This window comes from Manis pentadactyla, chromosome X, assembly GCF_030020395.1.
Source record: "Manis pentadactyla isolate mManPen7 chromosome X, mManPen7.hap1, whole genome shotgun sequence".
NCBI lineage: Eukaryota > Metazoa > Chordata > Mammalia > Pholidota > Manidae > Manis > Manis pentadactyla.
The window spans coordinates 116,142,530-116,161,987 of record NC_080038.1 but is presented as its reverse complement, the minus strand read 5'-3'; the positions used below and the strand labels follow the sequence as shown (position 1 = coordinate 116,161,987).

Sequence of the window (19,458 nt, the reverse complement as noted above, 5' to 3'; positions counted from 1 at the left end):
TAGATATACATCTAGGTCTAGGACTTGATCCTGATATTGACTTAAAATACTTGGTAGCATGCTTACACTAAGATGAGCAGAACTGTGTCATGCATATTTGCATACACATCAACCTTAACTTCAGTTTTTTTTAATACAACATTAAGGATATACCAAGGAAGCTTGAGAAAGGAGGATGCTAATGAGTCTTTTTACACATAACAAATAGACTTCTGTGATACCAAAAAGGGGGAAAAAATGCATGCATTCCTGGGTGATTTACAAACATATTGGAAACAAGTATAGATCTTCACATTTGAAATACTTCAATGTGTTTTATTTTAAGCCTTAACAACTTTTCTACTTATGTTAAATGAAACACTTGACATCGCGGATTCAGTATATTATGGGAAACGTGGAAAGTGTACCTTAATCATCACAATCTCTCCTGAAGGAATCTCGTACCGGCATGTACCCAATACTCAAGGAGTGATCTGGCTCCATTACTTGGAAATGATTACACCAGATCTCATAACTTATTAGTCAGAACTCCATAATTGTTCATTTGTTATTGGTAGTGTAAATTTATTATTTGAATAGAAATAGATTTGTATGTAATGGGAAAATTTTGGGTAGAATCAAAAATGTAATTCCTATCAGAAAAATCGAAAAGATATTTTTTAGAATAGGGTCATACCTCCCTTACTTTACTCACTGAAAACCGCAAAGCCTTAGCGATCACTACCTAATAACGCTTTCACCAGCTTCAAACCAACTTTGCATAACCAGTCTTCACATCTCCCTGTCTCATTACTAAGGATTTATTAACATCTTTTCAGATACTTTTTGCCTAGCATGATGTAACAAAAACAACAAAGCATGAGGTTCCCTTTAGTTAAATAACTTCCCCCAAATAAACACAACAAACAAAAAAGATCACCAAATTATTCTGATCCTGCTTGTGTTCAAAACACAATTCTGTATTTCTCTTTCTAGTCTTTACTGTATCTCACTAAATCTCACATGCGGTTGCTACTTGTTGCTCTCACTTTTGTTTCCTGTGTAATCTCTATATGCCAGTCAAGTTAGTCAAATACTGGCGCTGAATATGCTGTGCACTTTTCTGCTGCCAGGCCTCTGGCTCAGAATTGCCATTCTTTTACTCAGGCAAGACCTTCATAAGGGGCCTCTCTGCAGCCAGATGCTAACTACTTTCACTCTCCCCGTTTCTTTGTCAAGTCACTGTGAGCTGTAATCTAGAACCGAACCTTGAAACTAACACATTACGAGCAGCTTCTAATTATTGACTCAGTTCCTGACCCCAGATATCCTTTTTCTGAGTTTTCATTGCACATATCAGATTTGGTAAATGGCCTTTGCTTTTCCTTGTGTTTAACCCCTGTTCATAGTCTACTTTTGATTTGGCTCTTCCTGTGTTCCTTCTAACATCCTAGGGAAATCTAGCTGGGGCAAGTAACAGCAGCTAAAACATTTATAAGCTTTTGTTCACCTTGTTCTCCATTTCTTAAATGCCTTTCTCACTCTTTTCTACTCATCCAGCTCATGTCTATACTTCATGGTTAATAAGCTCGCCTATATTCGTTCTGTATCCTTCTAAGGCTACCTTGGTTTTTGTTTTTTGCCCCTGTTGCTTTCACTGTGACTATGACAGTGATGTTGACAGTGGTCGTGGGGCTGCTTCTGCTGGTGGTGATTATGACATCTAATCTTTAATGAGTATTTCCTATTGTATTTTAAAATACCTATTTGGATTTGGTACTATTTCACAGATGGAAAGAGTTAAGCAGTAGGGAAGTTTATTAAGTAACTGTTAAGAAATTTAAGTGTTGTGAATGAAATTGACCATTGATCTGAGCAAAAAGCCTAAGTTCTTAATGACTACACCATGCTGACTCCTCTCAAATTTTATTTTTTCAATACAATTAATGTAATATGCAATGATACATTTTTAACATCTGCTATAACTATTTTGATTTTATTATTCAATACATACAGTTTCTTTCAGCAAATTTTCACATCGTCATGCAAAAAATTATCTGACCTTATTTAACATATATGATTTTATATATGGTTTGCATTAGTTTGTTAGGACTGCCACAATAAAATACCACAGACGTTGTGACTTAAAAAACATAAATTTATTTTCTAATAATTCTGGAAACTATAAATCCAAGATCAAATACATGTTAGAGTCCTTAATATATAATGTATAGTATATAAATGTATAATGTACAGAGTCCTAAAAGTATATTATCCTAAACATCAATAATAAATATGCTTTTGATGCTGGGGTTCTTGTTTGCAGAGTCGAAGAATGAACTTAGCAAACACCCAAGGTAGGAGAGCAGGGGTAGAGGCTTTTATTTAGAGATAAAGTGAGAGGACCTAACTCCTGGGTCACATCAGGAGGGGCAAGAGAGTCCGTGGTTGGCTCGTTGTCTAAGGGTTTTATGCGGGAAGGAGGATTTTCAGGAATAGGGGTAAAGGGCTAGGGGTGCAGACTGGTCCCAGAATGCTCATCATTTTGGATGAGCAACAGAAGAAATTTGCTGCTCTGATTCTTTCTCAGGATAGCAGTTTTCCTCTGGGAGCATGTCAATTAAGACTGCCTGTCCTGCGCCGAAGATGGGCTGGGTTTTTGCCTGTTTGCTAAAGTGTGTTAAGAATCTTACTTCTTAACGCCTTGGGCTCTTTATAGTTGGGCTTGCTTACTAAATTCATCTTTTTACTAGGTTGCAGATTACTTGATTAGCATTAGAGAAGGAAATACAGCACATATGTACAGTTAAAATAAGCTAGGCCTTTTAGCAGGCTAAGGTAAATTTTACAGTGTCATGATCTAAATTGATACAGTGAAGTCACGGGTTATGCTGAGACATTTCTCTTTATCTGCAGAACACTCAAACATTCCAGGCCAAGTTGCTCCTGGCCTTTTGAGCTTTAACTGATCTCACTGAAGATGTCTATATTCCTGGTCTGGTATCTTTACCCTAGAGAATGAGTGTGACTCTGACTTTGCGTAGTGCTTAACACAGTTTCTATAGGGACTTCTTGGCATATTGTTACATTGTTCTGACTGTAACTGTCTTGCTCTGCTTTTTCTCTGGAGGCCGCCACCCTACTCTGCCTAAACCCATGGTCCCTATCTCACCTTCATAGATGGCCATAAGCTTTGGGTTTAGTGGAATCCTTGTAGACTCTTGCTTTATATTATCCATATATAATATTTCTTTTCAAATAATAATTTCACTCATTTAAAACAGTGTATCTTAAAATATGTTAACCTGTGATTTATTAAACTGTTTATTTTACACAAAATGATAGATACCTCATTTCTTAAGAGAAAATTCTCTATCTACTCTAGGCTTAGAATGTTGGCTTAATCTATGCCACCCAGAATCAAAAAATCTGCATGATGCCAAACCTCTCATTATGTACCGCAGTTATGTTAGCAAGAGAAAACTTTAAGTTTGTGATTTGTTTCTGAGGTTCATTTTGTCCATTTCCATGACTCCACATGTAGTAAAGTTCAAGCTGCAGTAGCATTAAAATGTACATAAATTAATGCATTCATCAGTCATTTACTGGGTGCCTTCTATTTTCCAGGTAAAGCACATAGATAAAGCTTTAATAGCTCTCCAAGAAAGAGTCAGTACAAACATTTCATTTAAGCAAGAAGGTTGTCCTCTGGATTTCAGAAAGCAATGTTTCTCTGATGGTCAAGTATCACTGAGTATCAAAAAGAAAACAGAAATTAATTTTTTGGGTGCAGCTTTGTATTCCTTCAGTAAGAACATCATCCTTTCTATAATGAGTTTTGAAACTTATTATATGAAAACATATTATATCCTTCTAATGGATCACCATTAGAAGGCTGAGTTTCCATTTAACCTCCATGGCTCACTTGAAAAATAGAATGAACTTTTGACAAAAAAAAAATCCAAAAGGGTTACGAAGCTCTTAGAGAACAGAAATGCATAAATATTAAGTTATATACTCTCTGTTAGCACTTCGTCACTCTGCACTTTTACAACATTTGAACTGTGGTAAAAGGCACACTCTCTAATATAATTGCATTCAGATTTCAAGCTGTGAACTAGGAGGCTTCTCTGAGGCTCCCCAAGAATTCTTTACAGAATACATATGTTTTAATTTTTTTAATTTATATTGCCAAGTAGCCTTCTAAATAGGCTGCCAAAATTAACACTCACACTGATTTCTTGAAGATAAAGCCTTCCATTCTTTCTCAAAATAAAATAGTTAGAAAATAGTTTTACAGCAAATGGAATCTCAAAGATTAATTTTTCTGATGTCTGTTTTAAAAACTGCTACTCAGGAAAACACAGGAGCCTCAAATATTTTGCAATTAAATAAAATCAGACAATCTAAGCTTCTGTTATGACAGCACAATGGTTGAATAAGGAGGTCCAGACTCTTGTTCCCCACTGGAAACATGAAGTAAATAATTACAGACTGATTAAAATAGCTTTATGGGAGCTCTGGAAACAAGGCAAAGATATGCAGCAACCAAACAAATGCCCAATGAAGGAAAAGTCACTTTCAAGTCAGTAGGAAGTTTCATGGCCTTGATGCTTGCTCTTGTACCACCCCCTTCCCAGGGTGGCATGGCATAGTTGGAAGAATGCAACTTATTTTTTTTATTTCCCCTTCAGGATACAAGGACAAGAGTTGAACTTGTTTGAAATATTCTGTCCTGTCTCTAGGCTACCTAAGAACTGATTTCAGTGTTGCCTAAATCATAACTCAGATGAGAATGGCAGCATAGTTTGGATCTGAGGTTGGAAAACACAGGAGAGAGTGGCAGACACCATAGCACATGAGAACTGCAGAGGGCCTGGAGACCTACAGACAACTGGGGGTAACAGATTATGAAGAAAGGAATAAATAGAATATCTAAGGCCTCAAGAAGCAGGAGTGAGACTTAGATAAATTAAGACATGTGTAAGCAGCCATATTCATGAGAGATGGGGGTAAAAAACACACATGCAAGCCCACAAAAATTGCATACCCAGAAAAGGCCTGAGAAATCCTTAAACCTTCATGTTGGGCTGATTAGTGAAAGATATCTCCCACACAAAGCCATTATGCAAAGATTAGGAAAGGTGCCTGTTTTCCCAAAACCCAATTTTAACAAGAGATCACCAGGCAGATAAAGAAACGTGGAAACAGGGCTCATTAAGAAGGAGCAAAATAAACATCCAAAAACTGACTCTAAAGAACCACAGATTTCAGACTTTTTAGACGAAGAATTTAAACAACTATCTTAAATATCCTCCAAGAGCTAAAGGAAAAAACATAGCAGAAGAACTAAAAGAAATCATGGAAACAGTATATAAACAAAATAAGAATATCAACAAAGAGATAGAAATTATAAAAAAGGGCAAAGAAAAATCGGAGCTGAAAAATATAATTCTGAATTGAAAAGTTCACTAGAAGGCTTCAACAAGAGACTTGAACCAGCAAAAGAAAGAATCTCTGAACAGAGTATATGAAATTATCAAATCTGAGACATGCCAAGGAAAAATAATGAAAAACAATGAATATATCCTTAGAGACTTGTGTGGCATCATCAAACAGAACAATATATGCATAACTGAAATCCCAGACAGAGAAGAGAGAGAACAAGGATCAGAGAGCTTCTTTGAAAAAATAATGGCAGAGAATTACCCAAAGTTGAGGAAAGATATAGATTTAAAGTACAAGTAGCTAAATGACTCCAAGTAAGATAAACCCAGAGACTCAGATAAGACACACTGTAGTCAAACCATCAAAAGTAAAAGACAGAGCATCTTGAAAGCAGCAAAAAAGAAGTAACTCATCAATACAAGGAATCATCAATCAGTGGTTCCCTCAGCAGAAACTTTGCAGGGTAGAAAGCACTGGGATGATAACATTTTTTCCTTTCAGCAGTTTAAATATATCAGCTAAAAATTGTGTATCTGGCAAAACTGTCCCTCAAAAGTGGGTGATAAATTAAGATACTTCCAGATAAACAAATACTGAGACACTTTATTACCACTAGATTTGTCCAACGAGAAATGTTAAGGGGAGTCTGTCAAGTTGAAATGAAAGGATGCTGCACAGTAGCTCGAAGCCAAACAAAAATGCAATGTCCTCAGATAAAGGAAGATGCATGACAAATATAAAAACCAGTATTATTGTAATATTGGTTCATAACTCTACCATTTATTCTTCTACAGAATTTGAAAGTCAAATAAACACAATTATAAATCTATGGCTATGCAGTATATTAAAATGTAATTTGTGGTGTCTGTAACAGAAAGGGAGGAGCATAACAGTTTCTCTATGTGACTGAAGTTAAGTTGGTATCAGATTACAAGATTGTTATGACTTTACAATGTCATATGTAATCTCCATGGTAACCGCAAAGAAAACAGCTATAAAACACCACAAATGGAAATGGGGAAAGAATCAAAACATTTTACTACAAAAAAATCAAATAAACAAGAAAGAAAGGCAGTGATGGAGTACATGAGGAACAAAAAGTTATTATAACACATATAGAAAACAAAGAACGTAATGGCAATTTTAAGACCTCCTCTATCTGTAATTACTTTAAATATCAATGGATTAAGCTTCCCTATCAAAGGACATGGATTGGCAGAACAGATATTTTTTAAAGACTTTTCAATAGATTCTTTTATGCTATCTGGAAGAAATTCACTTCAGATTAAGAACAGTCAAGGATGCAATATATATTTCATGTAAATAGCAACCAAAAAAGCAGGAGTAGCTATATTATATCAAACAAAATAGGATAAGTCAAAAGCTATTACAAAAAACAAATGAGATGATACTGATAAAAGGGTTATTTATTAATAAGATATAATAATTATAAAGATAGAAGCAACAAACACCAGATCTCCTAAATATATGAAACAAACACTGACAGAATTGAAGGGAGAATTAGATGGAGCTACAATGATATTGGATGGAACTATAGTAATATCGATACCCCAGTATAAAAAATCCAAAGAACAATCAGACATGACTTCAATAAGGAAATGGAGGACTTCAGCAGTACTATAGATTAATTGACCTAACAGACCTACAGAGAACAGTCCATCAAATAATAGAAAAATACAGATTTTTCTCAAGTGCATTGGGACGTTCTCAAAATTAGATTGTACTTTGACTGCAAAATTTAATACATTAAAAATGTAGATGATGCAAAGTAACTTTTCTGATAACAATGGCATGAACAAAAATTAATAGAAGGAAAATTAGAAAATCCCCCAATATGTGGACATTTCAAGACACGCTTAAACCATCAATAGGGCAAAGATGAAATCACAGGTGTAATTAGAAAATATCTTGAGTCAATGGAAATGAAGCCTCAGCATACCAAAACATACAGGATACAGCAAAAGCAGTGCTAAGAAGATAATTTGTAGTTATAAATGCTTACATTAAAAAAGTAAAAGGATGTCAAATAAAAATCTAACTTCATTCCTTATGTAACAAGATTAAATTAAAGATACTTTTGTATCCTTAACCAAATTAGGCTGAAGAACATTCACAGAATAAAATTATTTCCTGGCCAGAACTTCCCAAACATATTCCTCCTTTACAATATGCCCATTCTAATACATGGTGGAGTATATGTGAGGATATCTAAGATAATTAGACATTTGATGTTTGATTGATTCAGTGTCAATCAAACCATTACCTGAGCAGAGTAAAGATTAAGATAAGTGAGTTGACTGAAACCGAAATGCTTTCCAGTCTGTGGTGACAAGGGATTGTTCCTTTCCCAAACAGACGAAAACAGGCTCATTTTGTAGCAGGCAATTTTAAAGATATTCATATCATGCTATCCTGCTGATCCATATAGTAGAGTAACTTAAAGTCCCAAAGAAGATTCAGAGGTGAATCATTTATTTGAACTAAACAAAGAGTAATGTTGCCCTGGACCAATTGTATTTAAAAAAGCACAGGCTGAATTGGGGGTGGGGGAACTTAAAATTAATCTTAACTGGGTGGTTGGAAAATGATGCCTGGAAGCAAGAAAGGTAACAATCAAAGTATCTAAGTGTGTTCATCCAACCGTCAAATTTTTAAGTTTCTACTGATTGTAAGCCTCTATGTACTTGTGTTAGTATTTAAATTCTGCTGTTGTGTGATGTTGAAAGGACATATAAACAGCTTCCCTTATTGTAAATTCAACAGTTACCATATTTGCCTAAATAGTCAAAAGGTACAACTTCCAGTTAGAAGATGAGTAAGTTTTGGGGATCTAATGTACAGCATGGTAACTATACTTAACAATACTGTATTGCACACTTGAAAATTGCTGAGAGAGTATATCTTAAATGTTCCTGCCACACACACAAAAGATAGTAACTATGTGAAGTGGTGGGTGCTCTAACTAAACTTATTGTAATCATATACAATATATAGTTTCAAATAATCATATTGTACACCTAAAATTATTCAATGCTGTACGTCAATTGTATCCCGTTAAATCTGAGAAAAGATATAAAAGATGGAAGTTGTATATTTTCTTAATGGGATTGACATGTAGAGTGTAACCAAACTCTCAGGCTTGAGATTCTTCAAGAAATATTTCTCATATGTTATGAGTACTTTGATACCTTTCAAACTTGAAAAATATTTTAAATCATGCCTACAATTTCATGCCTAATGGCAAAGCTGTGATACCAATAAAAATCAAAGAAAGGGTGGTATTTTGAAGTTTATGATTGTTCATATGGCAGTTACCAGTAGCCCTGCAGCTAAACCATACCCCTTTATGGTTCCATGCCACATATAAATACTAATCATGACACATCACTTTGATGGAAGGTTAGGTAGTAATCACAGTGAAATATTTAAAATCGGAGGGCAAATTTCAGTTTTACTTTAATACAATATATTTCTTGTAGTTGATATGTCTAAATTTCCATGGGACATTTGCACTCACATATTCTCACTCTCACCCCCTTTTAGATTAGATACACAACACCCTGAAAAAATGGATGTCAGCAGATCTGAGGAGGAGTTCCGTGCTGTAAACCATGCAGAGAAAACTCTCCATAAAATAGAGGACTACTGGAAAGAGAAAAGACTGTGTGATGTGATACTCGTTGCTGGAAACATGCGAATCCCAGCCCATCGGTAAGTATCCTTATGCAGACAAAACATTTGGTGAGTATAACCAAGTATGAATCAACAAAAATCAGTCCATTGATTACAAATTGGAACACTAAGGAAAACGGATGTTTATCTTCCTGTATTGAAAAAGCAGTAGCATATTTGATCCATCGCCCTGTGTGATACTTAGAAGAGTTAAGCTAGGGAGAAATTGAACCCTCTAAAAGAAAATCAACTCATTTTACCTTTCTAATTCATAGCACTTTAATGAACTGGGAAAGGTTTATGCAGAAAACAGAGTTACCAGTGTTACAAACTTACCGTCTGCATTTCATGCTTTTCTGTGAGATTATGGACTAATTTAAGTTCCTGCGAAACATTTCTATTTCCAGGTTGGTTCTCAGTGCTATGTCAGATTATTTTGCTGTGATGTTTACTACCAACATGTGTGAAGCCACACAAGAAGAGGTCAAGATGGAAGGAATTGATCCTAATGCACTTAACTCCTTGGTTCAGTATGCTTACACAGGTAAGTGCTTGGTATGTATTAGCTGATTCATTCCTCACAATAACCCTGATTATATACCCACAGTACTATTATTCCTACTCTGCCAGTGAGAAAACTGAAGGATAGACCAGTTAAGTAACTATCCTAAGGTAGTAAGGGGAAGAATCAGGATTTAAACTCAGTAGTACAAAAGAGAAAGAGGTAAATAATATGCAATAAAATTTTTTTACTGTGAGAGAATAGAGCTATTTTAACACCAATATACAAGAATATGTGTCTCTATCTCATGGTTTGGGTACATTCTCATTTGTAAAAACGAGAGGGGAAGTGGGATATTCCAGTTGTACATTAGATTTTTAGTCAGTCTCTTCCTTGGAATAATCATATATTTACCCAAACTATAAAATAAAGATACCCAAGATGAGTTTGGGGTCAACAAGTATTTATTTATTCACTCATTCATGCCAATTTAATTGAGCAATATTTGATGAATAAAATTGTACATACTGAAAAGTATACAATGTAATGATTTGATATTCATATACATTGTGGAACCCTTACCAAAGTCATGAAAATTAAGGCAGGCAAACAGTGAACTATTTTCCATGGTGAGAATGCTTAAGCTATACTCTGACACAACTTTCAAGAATACAGTAACCAATGCCATGTTGTTATCTGTAGACATCACGCTGTACATTGGATCCTCACAACTTATTCTTCTTGTAACTGAGTTTGTACCCTTTGTATTTCTTCGTTTCCTCTTTCCGCCTCTGACAACTACCAATCTACTTGTTTCTATAAAATCAGCACTTTTTTTTTTAGATTCCACATACAAGTGATATCCTACATTATTTGTCTTTCTCTTTCTGGCTTATTTCACTTAACATAATGCTCTCCAGGTTCATCCATGTTGTCACAAATGCCAGGCTTTCCATCATTCTCATCACTGAATAACATTCCATCGTGTGTGCACACATACATACACACACACACACATACATACATACACACATATACAAACCACAGTTTTGTCATCCATTCATCTGTCAAAGGACATTTAGGTTCCATATCATGGCTATTGTGAGTAATGCTGCAATAAACACAGAGTGCACATATCTCTTGAAGATCCTGATTTCATTTCCTTTGGATATATACCCAGGAGTGGGATTGCTGGATCATGTGTTAGTTCTATTTTTAAAATTTTATTCAGGAACCTCCATACTGTGTTCCATAATGGTTGTGCCACTTTACATTCCCACCAACTGTACAAGGGTTCCCTTTTTCTCCAAAGCTTCAGCAACATTGGTTATCTCTTCTCTTTTTGATAACAGCCATCCTAACAGGTGTGAGAGATATCTCATGGTTTTGATTTGCATCTCCCTGATGACTGGTGATGCCCGGCACCTTTTCATGTACCTATTGGATCATTTGTCTCTCTTCTTTGGAAAATGTCCATTCAGGTTCTTTGTCCATTTTTTAATCAATAATTTTCTTTTGTGCTATTGAGTTGTATGAGACCTTAATACATTTTGCATATTAACTTGTTACCAGATATTCAGTTTGCAAATATTTTTCTCATTCTATAGTTCTTCTATTCAATTTATTTTTATTTCCTGTGTTATGAAAAAGCTCTTTAGTTTAATGTTGTCTCACCTGTTTATTTTAGCTTTTGTTGTCTGTATTTTGGTGGCTTAGCCAAGAAATCATTCCAAGATTAAGGAGCTTTTATTTTGCTGTTTTCTTATAGTAGTTTTATGGATTCATTCATTAAGCAATAAATATTCTTAATAACCAGGCCAAGTTTCAATGTCTATAGCAGGTGAGTCTTTAGATCTGAATTTAAGAATAGTTCATAGTTCTCTGGGTCTCATGAGATATGGGCAGGGCTCTCCCTTCAAAATCCAGGACAAGAACGACACAGAAAAGGGTGCTGATGGACCGGATTTGTTTACAACATATTTTAGAGGTTGAACCAAATATAGATAATCTATCAGTATGTATTACTCTTTTATACGGAATCGATATGAAGGTATTTTAAAAGGCAAACTTAGAAAGAAAGAGTTTATAATTTATATACTCCGTTTGAAATATCGTACTTTGTAACTTACCTATATTGCTTGGCCAAAACGAATAGGAATATAACTTATCAAAAAACATAACATTTTCAATAATTCATCAATAGTGGTTGTTCCAAAAATAATACAGCATATCACTACACAGGAAATACCTTAAATAGCTATTTATTATATAAATAAATATGTGTTTATTGCAGCATATCACTACACAGGAAATAGCTTAAGTAGCTCTGATCTCATTTTTTAAAATCATTTACAGATAGCCTTTACAAATATTACCAAACAGAGCCTGCTTTTTATACCTACAAAAGTAACCATATAAGCAGTTGTTTATCTGTAGACTCTGAGCAGCGTTTTCTTTCTTTTGAGACAGTCCAAGTGTCAATTACTGGCAAACTATCTAGGAAAAGTCATCCTTATCAGCTAGTAAATGGAGATTTTAAAAAACAGACGTATAACCTCAATGCTCTTATTTGCCAAGATGTTTTTCCACACAAATGACAGCTACCGCTTTGGCCAATTCTATGATCCTTATATAATGATATAATGCTACTTGAGTCATGATATAGACATGCTTTTAAATAAGGTGTAGATGCAGGTTTAAGATGGTAAAGAAATAACAATTTGCTCTTTGTAATGATAGTATTCACTGTTTATTTGCTACAGTTGTTTTTGATAATCTAGACTGGCTCCCTTAGTCCATCTTGTTAATGTGTTTATACAGATTCCCTAAAAAGATATTTCCTGAGTGGTTGTTGTACCTTAGAAAAGGCAGCCCTGCTAATGAGAGAATTGAAAATTTTCCAGTTAGCACATTTGTGCCTTATTTCATGGGACATACAATCATTATTTTTTCAAAACATCTAGGTGTTCTGCGATTGACAGAAGATACTACTGAAAATTTGCTGGGTGCAGCTTGTCTTCTGCAGCTGACTCAAGTCATTGAAGTCTGCTCCAAGTTTCTTATAAAGCAGCTCCATCCTTCAAACTGCTTAGGGATTCTGTCATTTGGAGATGCCCGTGGCTGCACAGAGCTCCTGAGAGTGGCACATAAGTACACAATGGTAAAATCATCTGCTTCAAATTAACTTATATAATACAATACGCAACTTACGGATTTGTTTACTTATATACATATATGTGTGTATATGTGTATATATATATATGTGGGTGTATGTATTTAAACATCTATGAATATATATGTGTATATATATAAAACCCTTTCAATGTAAAGATTATAATGTTGGGATAAAATTAAAAAGCAATATAAACATACAATTTGCAAATTACTTGCACCTAATGGATAGCATATAAGAGTATTTGTCTGGTTGAACTGTACTCAAGTTTCTCATTTTTGAAATTACAAAAGGTTTAATTAAATGTCAAAAGCTAAAGAAATGGAAATTCTGCCAAAAATTCTGCCAAACAAGTACATACTTCAAGTAGAATCCATAGTAGATAGGAAAATAAACTTTCTCTGATGTTTTTACACTATTGGAACTTTAGTGTATAAAATCACACAAATTATTATTTCTAATGAAAGTTAAATGTTCAATAAGGAAAAACAAATATTAATGGACCAATATTAACTGGAAGAACTTGAGAAATATAAAAAATTAGTAAATAAGCCAATTCTTCTTAATGGACTTCTTATGACCTAGTGAAAACATGTATTTTGGTCATAAACAATTTTCAGTTCAATCCTTTAACTTAACTAAAGATCTTTTTCAATTCTATTAGTAGAATTGTAATAAATGAACATGTTTGTGTTAATTCTTTGAATGTTGCATGGGATAAGGCTACATTTATTCAGTCAGATGGAAGTGACATGAAATACAGATTTCTGTAGGGAGGCAAGAAAAAGTAGACAGAAGATATTAAATTACCATTAATGGTAATATTTCCCTGATACAAAGAAGAGAATGAATGTTTTAACTTCTGAAGTAGCGAACAACAGAAGAAACGGATCTTTCTGTGAAAGCCAGTCAAAAGATAAATATTTCAAGCTAAGAAAATGGGTAGTTATTTAAAATTCAAAAATAAAACACAAATGTAGAAAGAAAACAGTAGGAAATCACACATGAACAGAAACAAATAAAATTAACATTACAGTTTTAGGTTTGAGATGCATTTAAATAAAGAGTATTTTCTAGAGTTTCTATGAAGTCCTTAAAATGTTTAAATTTCTAATACTGGAATTCTCAAAATATTTCTTCTAAACCTTCTTCTTTCTTCTTCCCAGCACTGGTTATTGTTCAGAATTTGAAGTTTCGAACATATTCCTGAAATGTGGAGAGCCGTATTATAATGGATTGGCATTTTTGACATGTCTCTTAATTATGCTATTTATATTCCTATGTCCTAAATACAGATGCCATATAATCTATAGGAACACCAGTTATATAATTCAAAGGCTAATCCTACACAAAACTAAACAAGAAATCTTCCCTGCTAAATTACCTAAATTCTTGAACTAAGTATTAACAGTGTCCTGTCTGGTACCTTACTCTTGCAGACAAAACATATTCTGATAAACAGCTTGAATTATTTCTTTTGCTCAAAATGAACTTGTCTTCCTTTTCCTGTTGTGTGATGTGACTGAAACTGAGTGTTAGTGCAGGATGTGCATCAAAACACAATACTGCGGTCTCCTTAAATCGCCTTTCTTTAGTTTTTTTAGTAAAATAGGTAAAGATCTTGTTGTAATAATGCTTCTGTAATACACTATTGATAGTATAAAATGCAAATAAGTTTACTGTCTTGGGATAATGTTAAACTCCAAGAATTAATTACAGTCCCTTGATTTGTAAACTGAGTAAACAGATTGCCCTCCCTAATGTGAGAGAGCTTCATCCAGAAACACCCTCACAGACACACTCAAAATAGGATTTCACCAAAAGTCTGTACACTCCACGGCTCAAGGTGAGACATACAATTAAGCATCATAATCATATAAACAGTAGCCGGCATCAGTGAAACTTTCAGCAAGTGTGCTATATTCATTCAATAAGTTTTACAACAGTGTGTAAGTGTAGATTTAAAAAAATGAATACGAAACCAAAGGCACAAAAGAAGACTCTTAGGAAGGTGCACGGAGAAGAGTGTTTACCTTGAAATTAGGAGCAAGATAATTCTAATATAAGGCAATTTAGAATTAATCTTGACACACTAAATATTTCTCTACAGTATTGGGTATGGCAGTGCCATATGTAGATACTTTAGACCAACACACTGTTATTTTTTATTTAGATTAATTCACTGTGTTGCCAAACAGTTTTCAACAGTCTCATTAGGCAGGGCCTCTGAAGCCACAATCGATTCAAAAAATCTAATTTCTGGCTATAACTAAATGTGACCCTAATGTAAAGCATTTTAATCATTTCTTAGCTTTCTCAAATAGGCCACCTCCCTTCCTTCCTTCCTCCTTCACTCCCTCCCTCCCGACATCTCATTTACTTTCTTTTTTTCCTTTTCTTTCATTAGAGAGTGGATAGAAAGGAAAAGGAGTTATGGAGTCTTCTATAGTATTGACACTATGCTATTCGGAGTGTACATGTAGTACCAGTAATGGGCAAACAAATTTTGGAGTGCTTTATCTTTTTCTTAATCCTTTTACAAAAATTATGTCACTTATGAAAAGCAGTTTCAGTATCAGACAAAATGAAGTAGACCTGAAGGCTTAGGTCTGAATCCATACTTGCCGTTTACTGCACAGGAGATCAAACAGTTCACATAGCCTGTTATCTCCTCAGAAGAATTCCACCTCCCACAAAATCTGACTGCTGACTACAGTGTTCATGACGGAAACCAGAAAAGTGTGACGTACTGTACAAATGTGATGTACTATGAGTTGTAGGAACAGTTCTAGTTCTATTCTTTTGCTATAGGTGAGAGGGTTTTCCTCTGGGGACATGTGCTACAGTAAGACCGTCAGGTCTTTCTCAATTGTTTGCTTCATTCATAAAAGGGCTCTTGGTCTAAACAAGCAAGTTAACTCAGATTTTATGGTATCAGAGCTTCCTGATGGGTATATCAAACTTGATGTATTTTTCTACTAGTCTAACTCAGTTGCCCAGTGACAAACTCAGAGTGGAGCTGAGGGAGTGTTTGATTTATCCAGATCCTCCAGTTATTCAGAGGCTGTCTCTGGCTTCTTCTAGAATATCTATTTAGTGGCCTACATAAATTGCCAGCTAGACATGTTTATCTCCACTTCAGAAGTATAGTTCATTGCATTGAAAAGGAGATCCCTACTGAGAAAAATGTTGGAAATGATAATTGTGTTGTCACAGAAAATGTATGACCTTATAAATCAGAAAAAACAGAGTTGTGTTTTGAGAGGTAAAAAATGAAACACAGCTGCCTGAAATTTGGACTTGACAAAATACAAGATAACACCATGACAGAAGGAAAAAATGGAGATATAATATATAAAAATTGAGAGTCCCACTGTCCCCAAAAATAATTCCACAGGAGTCCCTTTTAGATTATCCTGAATCTGGAGATTGTTGTCCATTATGAAAGAAACCTACGCCTTGGTTAATAGAAGATCGTGTTTTAGCTATAAGAGAAAAGAGGTTTTCGTCAATTTCTTCCTCTCATCTCAGAGGAATTCAGCATGTTCAACCCTCAAATGCACAGCCAGAGCCACCCCTCCCAGCCCTTCAACATAGTACCCACCTTGAAAACTTTCAGCCTTTCTCTTAAGGTTTTTGACTAGAGACCAACTCAACATCAGTTCTGGAGCCAAAAGCTGTTGTCACCCACAACAGCTGGGAAAGAAAATCAACTCGGCTACTCTCTGTGTGGCCCGTGAAAAAGTTTAGGTTTTTCCTTGTATTCCATAAATATCCCTAGTGGAAGCATGTGGCTCTTCAGCCTCACAAGGACCCCCCCGCCCACGCCTCCTGTCCTAGGCAGTATAAATGCATATGTCTGTCTCTCCGGCCTTTTCTGAAATTTAACAAAGTGAAATGTTTTGATATTTTCATTGTGTTAATAAGTTTCCAAAGTACGAGGTTTCAGTAGAAGACCTTTCTTTTCTAGGAACACTTCATCGAGGTAATAAAGAACGAAGAATTCCTCCTGCTTCCAGCTAGTGAGCTCTGCAAACTTCTGTGCAGTGATGACGTTAATGTGCCTGATGAAGAAACCATTTTCAATGCTGTCATGCAGTGGGTGGATTATGATGTGCAGGCGAGGCAGCAAGACCTGGCAATGCTGCTTTCTTACATAAGACTGCCCTTGCTTCCACCACAGGTAGGGACATCTACCCGGGTAGAGCAAACTCTCCTTCTGAACTGCCACTAGGCATTAATCCATTCCTTCGTTGCCTAGTTTTATTTTATTCAAAGGATTTCTGATAATTGGAGTGTACAGGATTTTTGAAGGACATATGCAGCCTTCAATAAGCAATATTTGTGATGAAGGCAGAGAAAACAAGGATTTCTTTTGAAACCCTACTGGTAATCTCTGAACGTCAGTATAACCATTAGCTTCCGTTTCCTGTCTCACCAAAGGGCGCTTGTAACAACCAGGGAAAATGACTAGGTTAACTCTTTGTCTTTTTCTGCCCACCTTCTAGGCAAGGCGATGATAATTGGTACAGTATAATGTCAGAGGAAACTCTAGGAAGGAGTTAGGTTCTGGATAATCACTACTGACATGGGTGATTAGCTGCTGTGATTGAAAGCATACTAGAATAGTTGGATGCAGTAGACCGTCATTATAACAGCATCTTCATCGTGCATGCTGAAGGATTATCCTAAAAATGATTCTAAAAACAAACACCCTTGGATAAGATTCAGGATTGACCCATCTCATATTGAATTTTAGTATGTGATGTTTAGGGAGGGCAGAATATAGTCCCACTACGTAATTCCACCATTAGTGAAAACCACACTTTTTTCTCTGTAGCAAATTGATCAATAGTAGATATCCTTTATGTACCATATATGTGACTATATTGCACACTTCATAGAGAGCCGGTGGCTAAAGTCCTGAAACATCATCCACATTGGGAGGAGGGATCTTATCTGGACCTAGTGGATGAGTGGTGTCATAGACACTAAAAAATTCATTGATTTTCAACAAATTTACTAATTAAATGTTAATATTGAAAAACAGAATGCTAATTTCCTGATGGTTTATGTATTTTTTTAAAACTTTGTATTAAGGTATGATCGATATACACTCTTATGAAGGTTTCACCTGAAAAAACAATGTGGTTACTACATTTACCCATATTATCAAGTCCCCACCCATACCCCAATACAGTCACTGTCCATCAGTGCAGCAAGTTGCCAGAGATCCACTATGTCCCTTCTCTGTGCTACACTGTTCTCCCCGTGATCCCCCACACCATGTGTACTAAACATAATACCCCTCAGTTCCCTTTCCACTCCCTCCCCACCCACCCTCCCACAACGCTCCTCTTTGGTAACCACTAGTCCATTCTTGGAGTCTGTGAGTCTGCTGCCGTTTTGTTCCTTCAGTTTTGCCTCATGATTATACTCCACAAACGAGGGAAATCATTTGGTATTTGTCTTTCTCCTCCTGGCTTATTGCACTGAGCATAATGTCCTCCAGCTCCATCCATGTTGCTGCAAATGGTAGGATTTGTTTCTTTCTTATGGCTGAATAGTATTCCATTGTATATATGTACCACCTCTTCTTTATCCGTTCATCTACAGATGGACACTTAGGTTGCTTCCGTTTCTTGGCTATTGTAAAAAGTGCTGTGATAAACATAAGGGTGCATATGTCTTTTTTAATCTGAGAACTTGTATTCTTTGGGTATATTCCAAGGAGTGGGATTCCCAGGTCAAATGGTATTTCTATTTTTAGTTTTTTGAGGAACCTCCATATTGTTTTCCACAATGGTTGAACTAGCATACATTCCCACCAGCAGTGTAGGAGGGTTCCCCTTTCTCCGCATCCTCGCCAACATTTGTTGTTCTTAAGTCTTTTCGATGCGGGCCATCCTTACTGGTGTGAGGTAATACCTCATTGTGGTTTTAATTTGCATTTCCCTGATTAGTGATGTGGAGCATCTTTTCATGTGTCTGTTGGCCATCCGAATTTCTTCTTTGGAGAACTGTCTCTTCATATCCTCTGCCCATTTGTTAATGGGGTTTTTTGCTTTCTGGGTGTTGAGGTGTGTAAGTTCTTTGTATGTTTTGGATGTTAACCCCTTCTCAGGTATGTCATTTACAAATATATTCTCCGATAGTGTAGGATTCCTTTTTGTTTTGTTGATGATGTCCTTTGCCGTACAAAACCTATTTAGTTTGATGTATTCCCTTGAGTTCATTTTTGCTTTTGTTTCCCTTTCTCAAGGAGATGGGTTCAGGAAGAAGTTGCTCATGTTTATATTCAGGAGATGCTTGCCTATGTTGTCTTCTAAGAGTTTTATGTTTTCATGACTTACATTCAAGTCTTTAATCCGTTTTGAGTTTACTTTTGTGTATGGGGTGAAGCAATAATCCAGTTTCATTCTCTTGCATGTAGCTGTCCGGTTTTGCCAACACCAACTGTTGAAGAGGCTGTCATTTCCCCATTGTATGTCCATGGCTCCTTTATCACATATTAATTGACCATATACGGTGGGGTTTATATCAGAGCTCTCTAGCCTGTTCCATTGGTCTATGGGTCTGTTCTTGTGCCAGTACCAAACTGTCCTGATTACTGTGGCTGTGTAGTAGAGCTTGAAGTTGGGGAGCGTAATTCCCCCTGCTTTGT

The 19,458-nt window shown here is 35.6% G+C and overlaps 1 protein-coding gene across 1 annotated transcript in view; it reads left to right on the top strand.

The window, feature by feature from the left end:
• Window positions 1-19,458, top strand: part of LOC130682053 (kelch-like protein 4) — an 86,445-nt gene that overhangs the window by 44,834 nt on the left and 22,153 nt on the right. Inside the window, exons 2-5 of the mRNA XM_057496187.1 lie at window positions 8,992-9,159; window positions 9,528-9,664; window positions 12,586-12,782; window positions 16,765-16,977. Coding sequence (XP_057352170.1) covers window positions 9,017-9,159; window positions 9,528-9,664; window positions 12,586-12,782; window positions 16,765-16,977 — 690 coding nt within the window. The 5' untranslated portion in view covers window positions 8,992-9,016. The remainder of the gene's footprint in view (window positions 1-8,991; window positions 9,160-9,527; window positions 9,665-12,585; window positions 12,783-16,764; window positions 16,978-19,458) is intronic.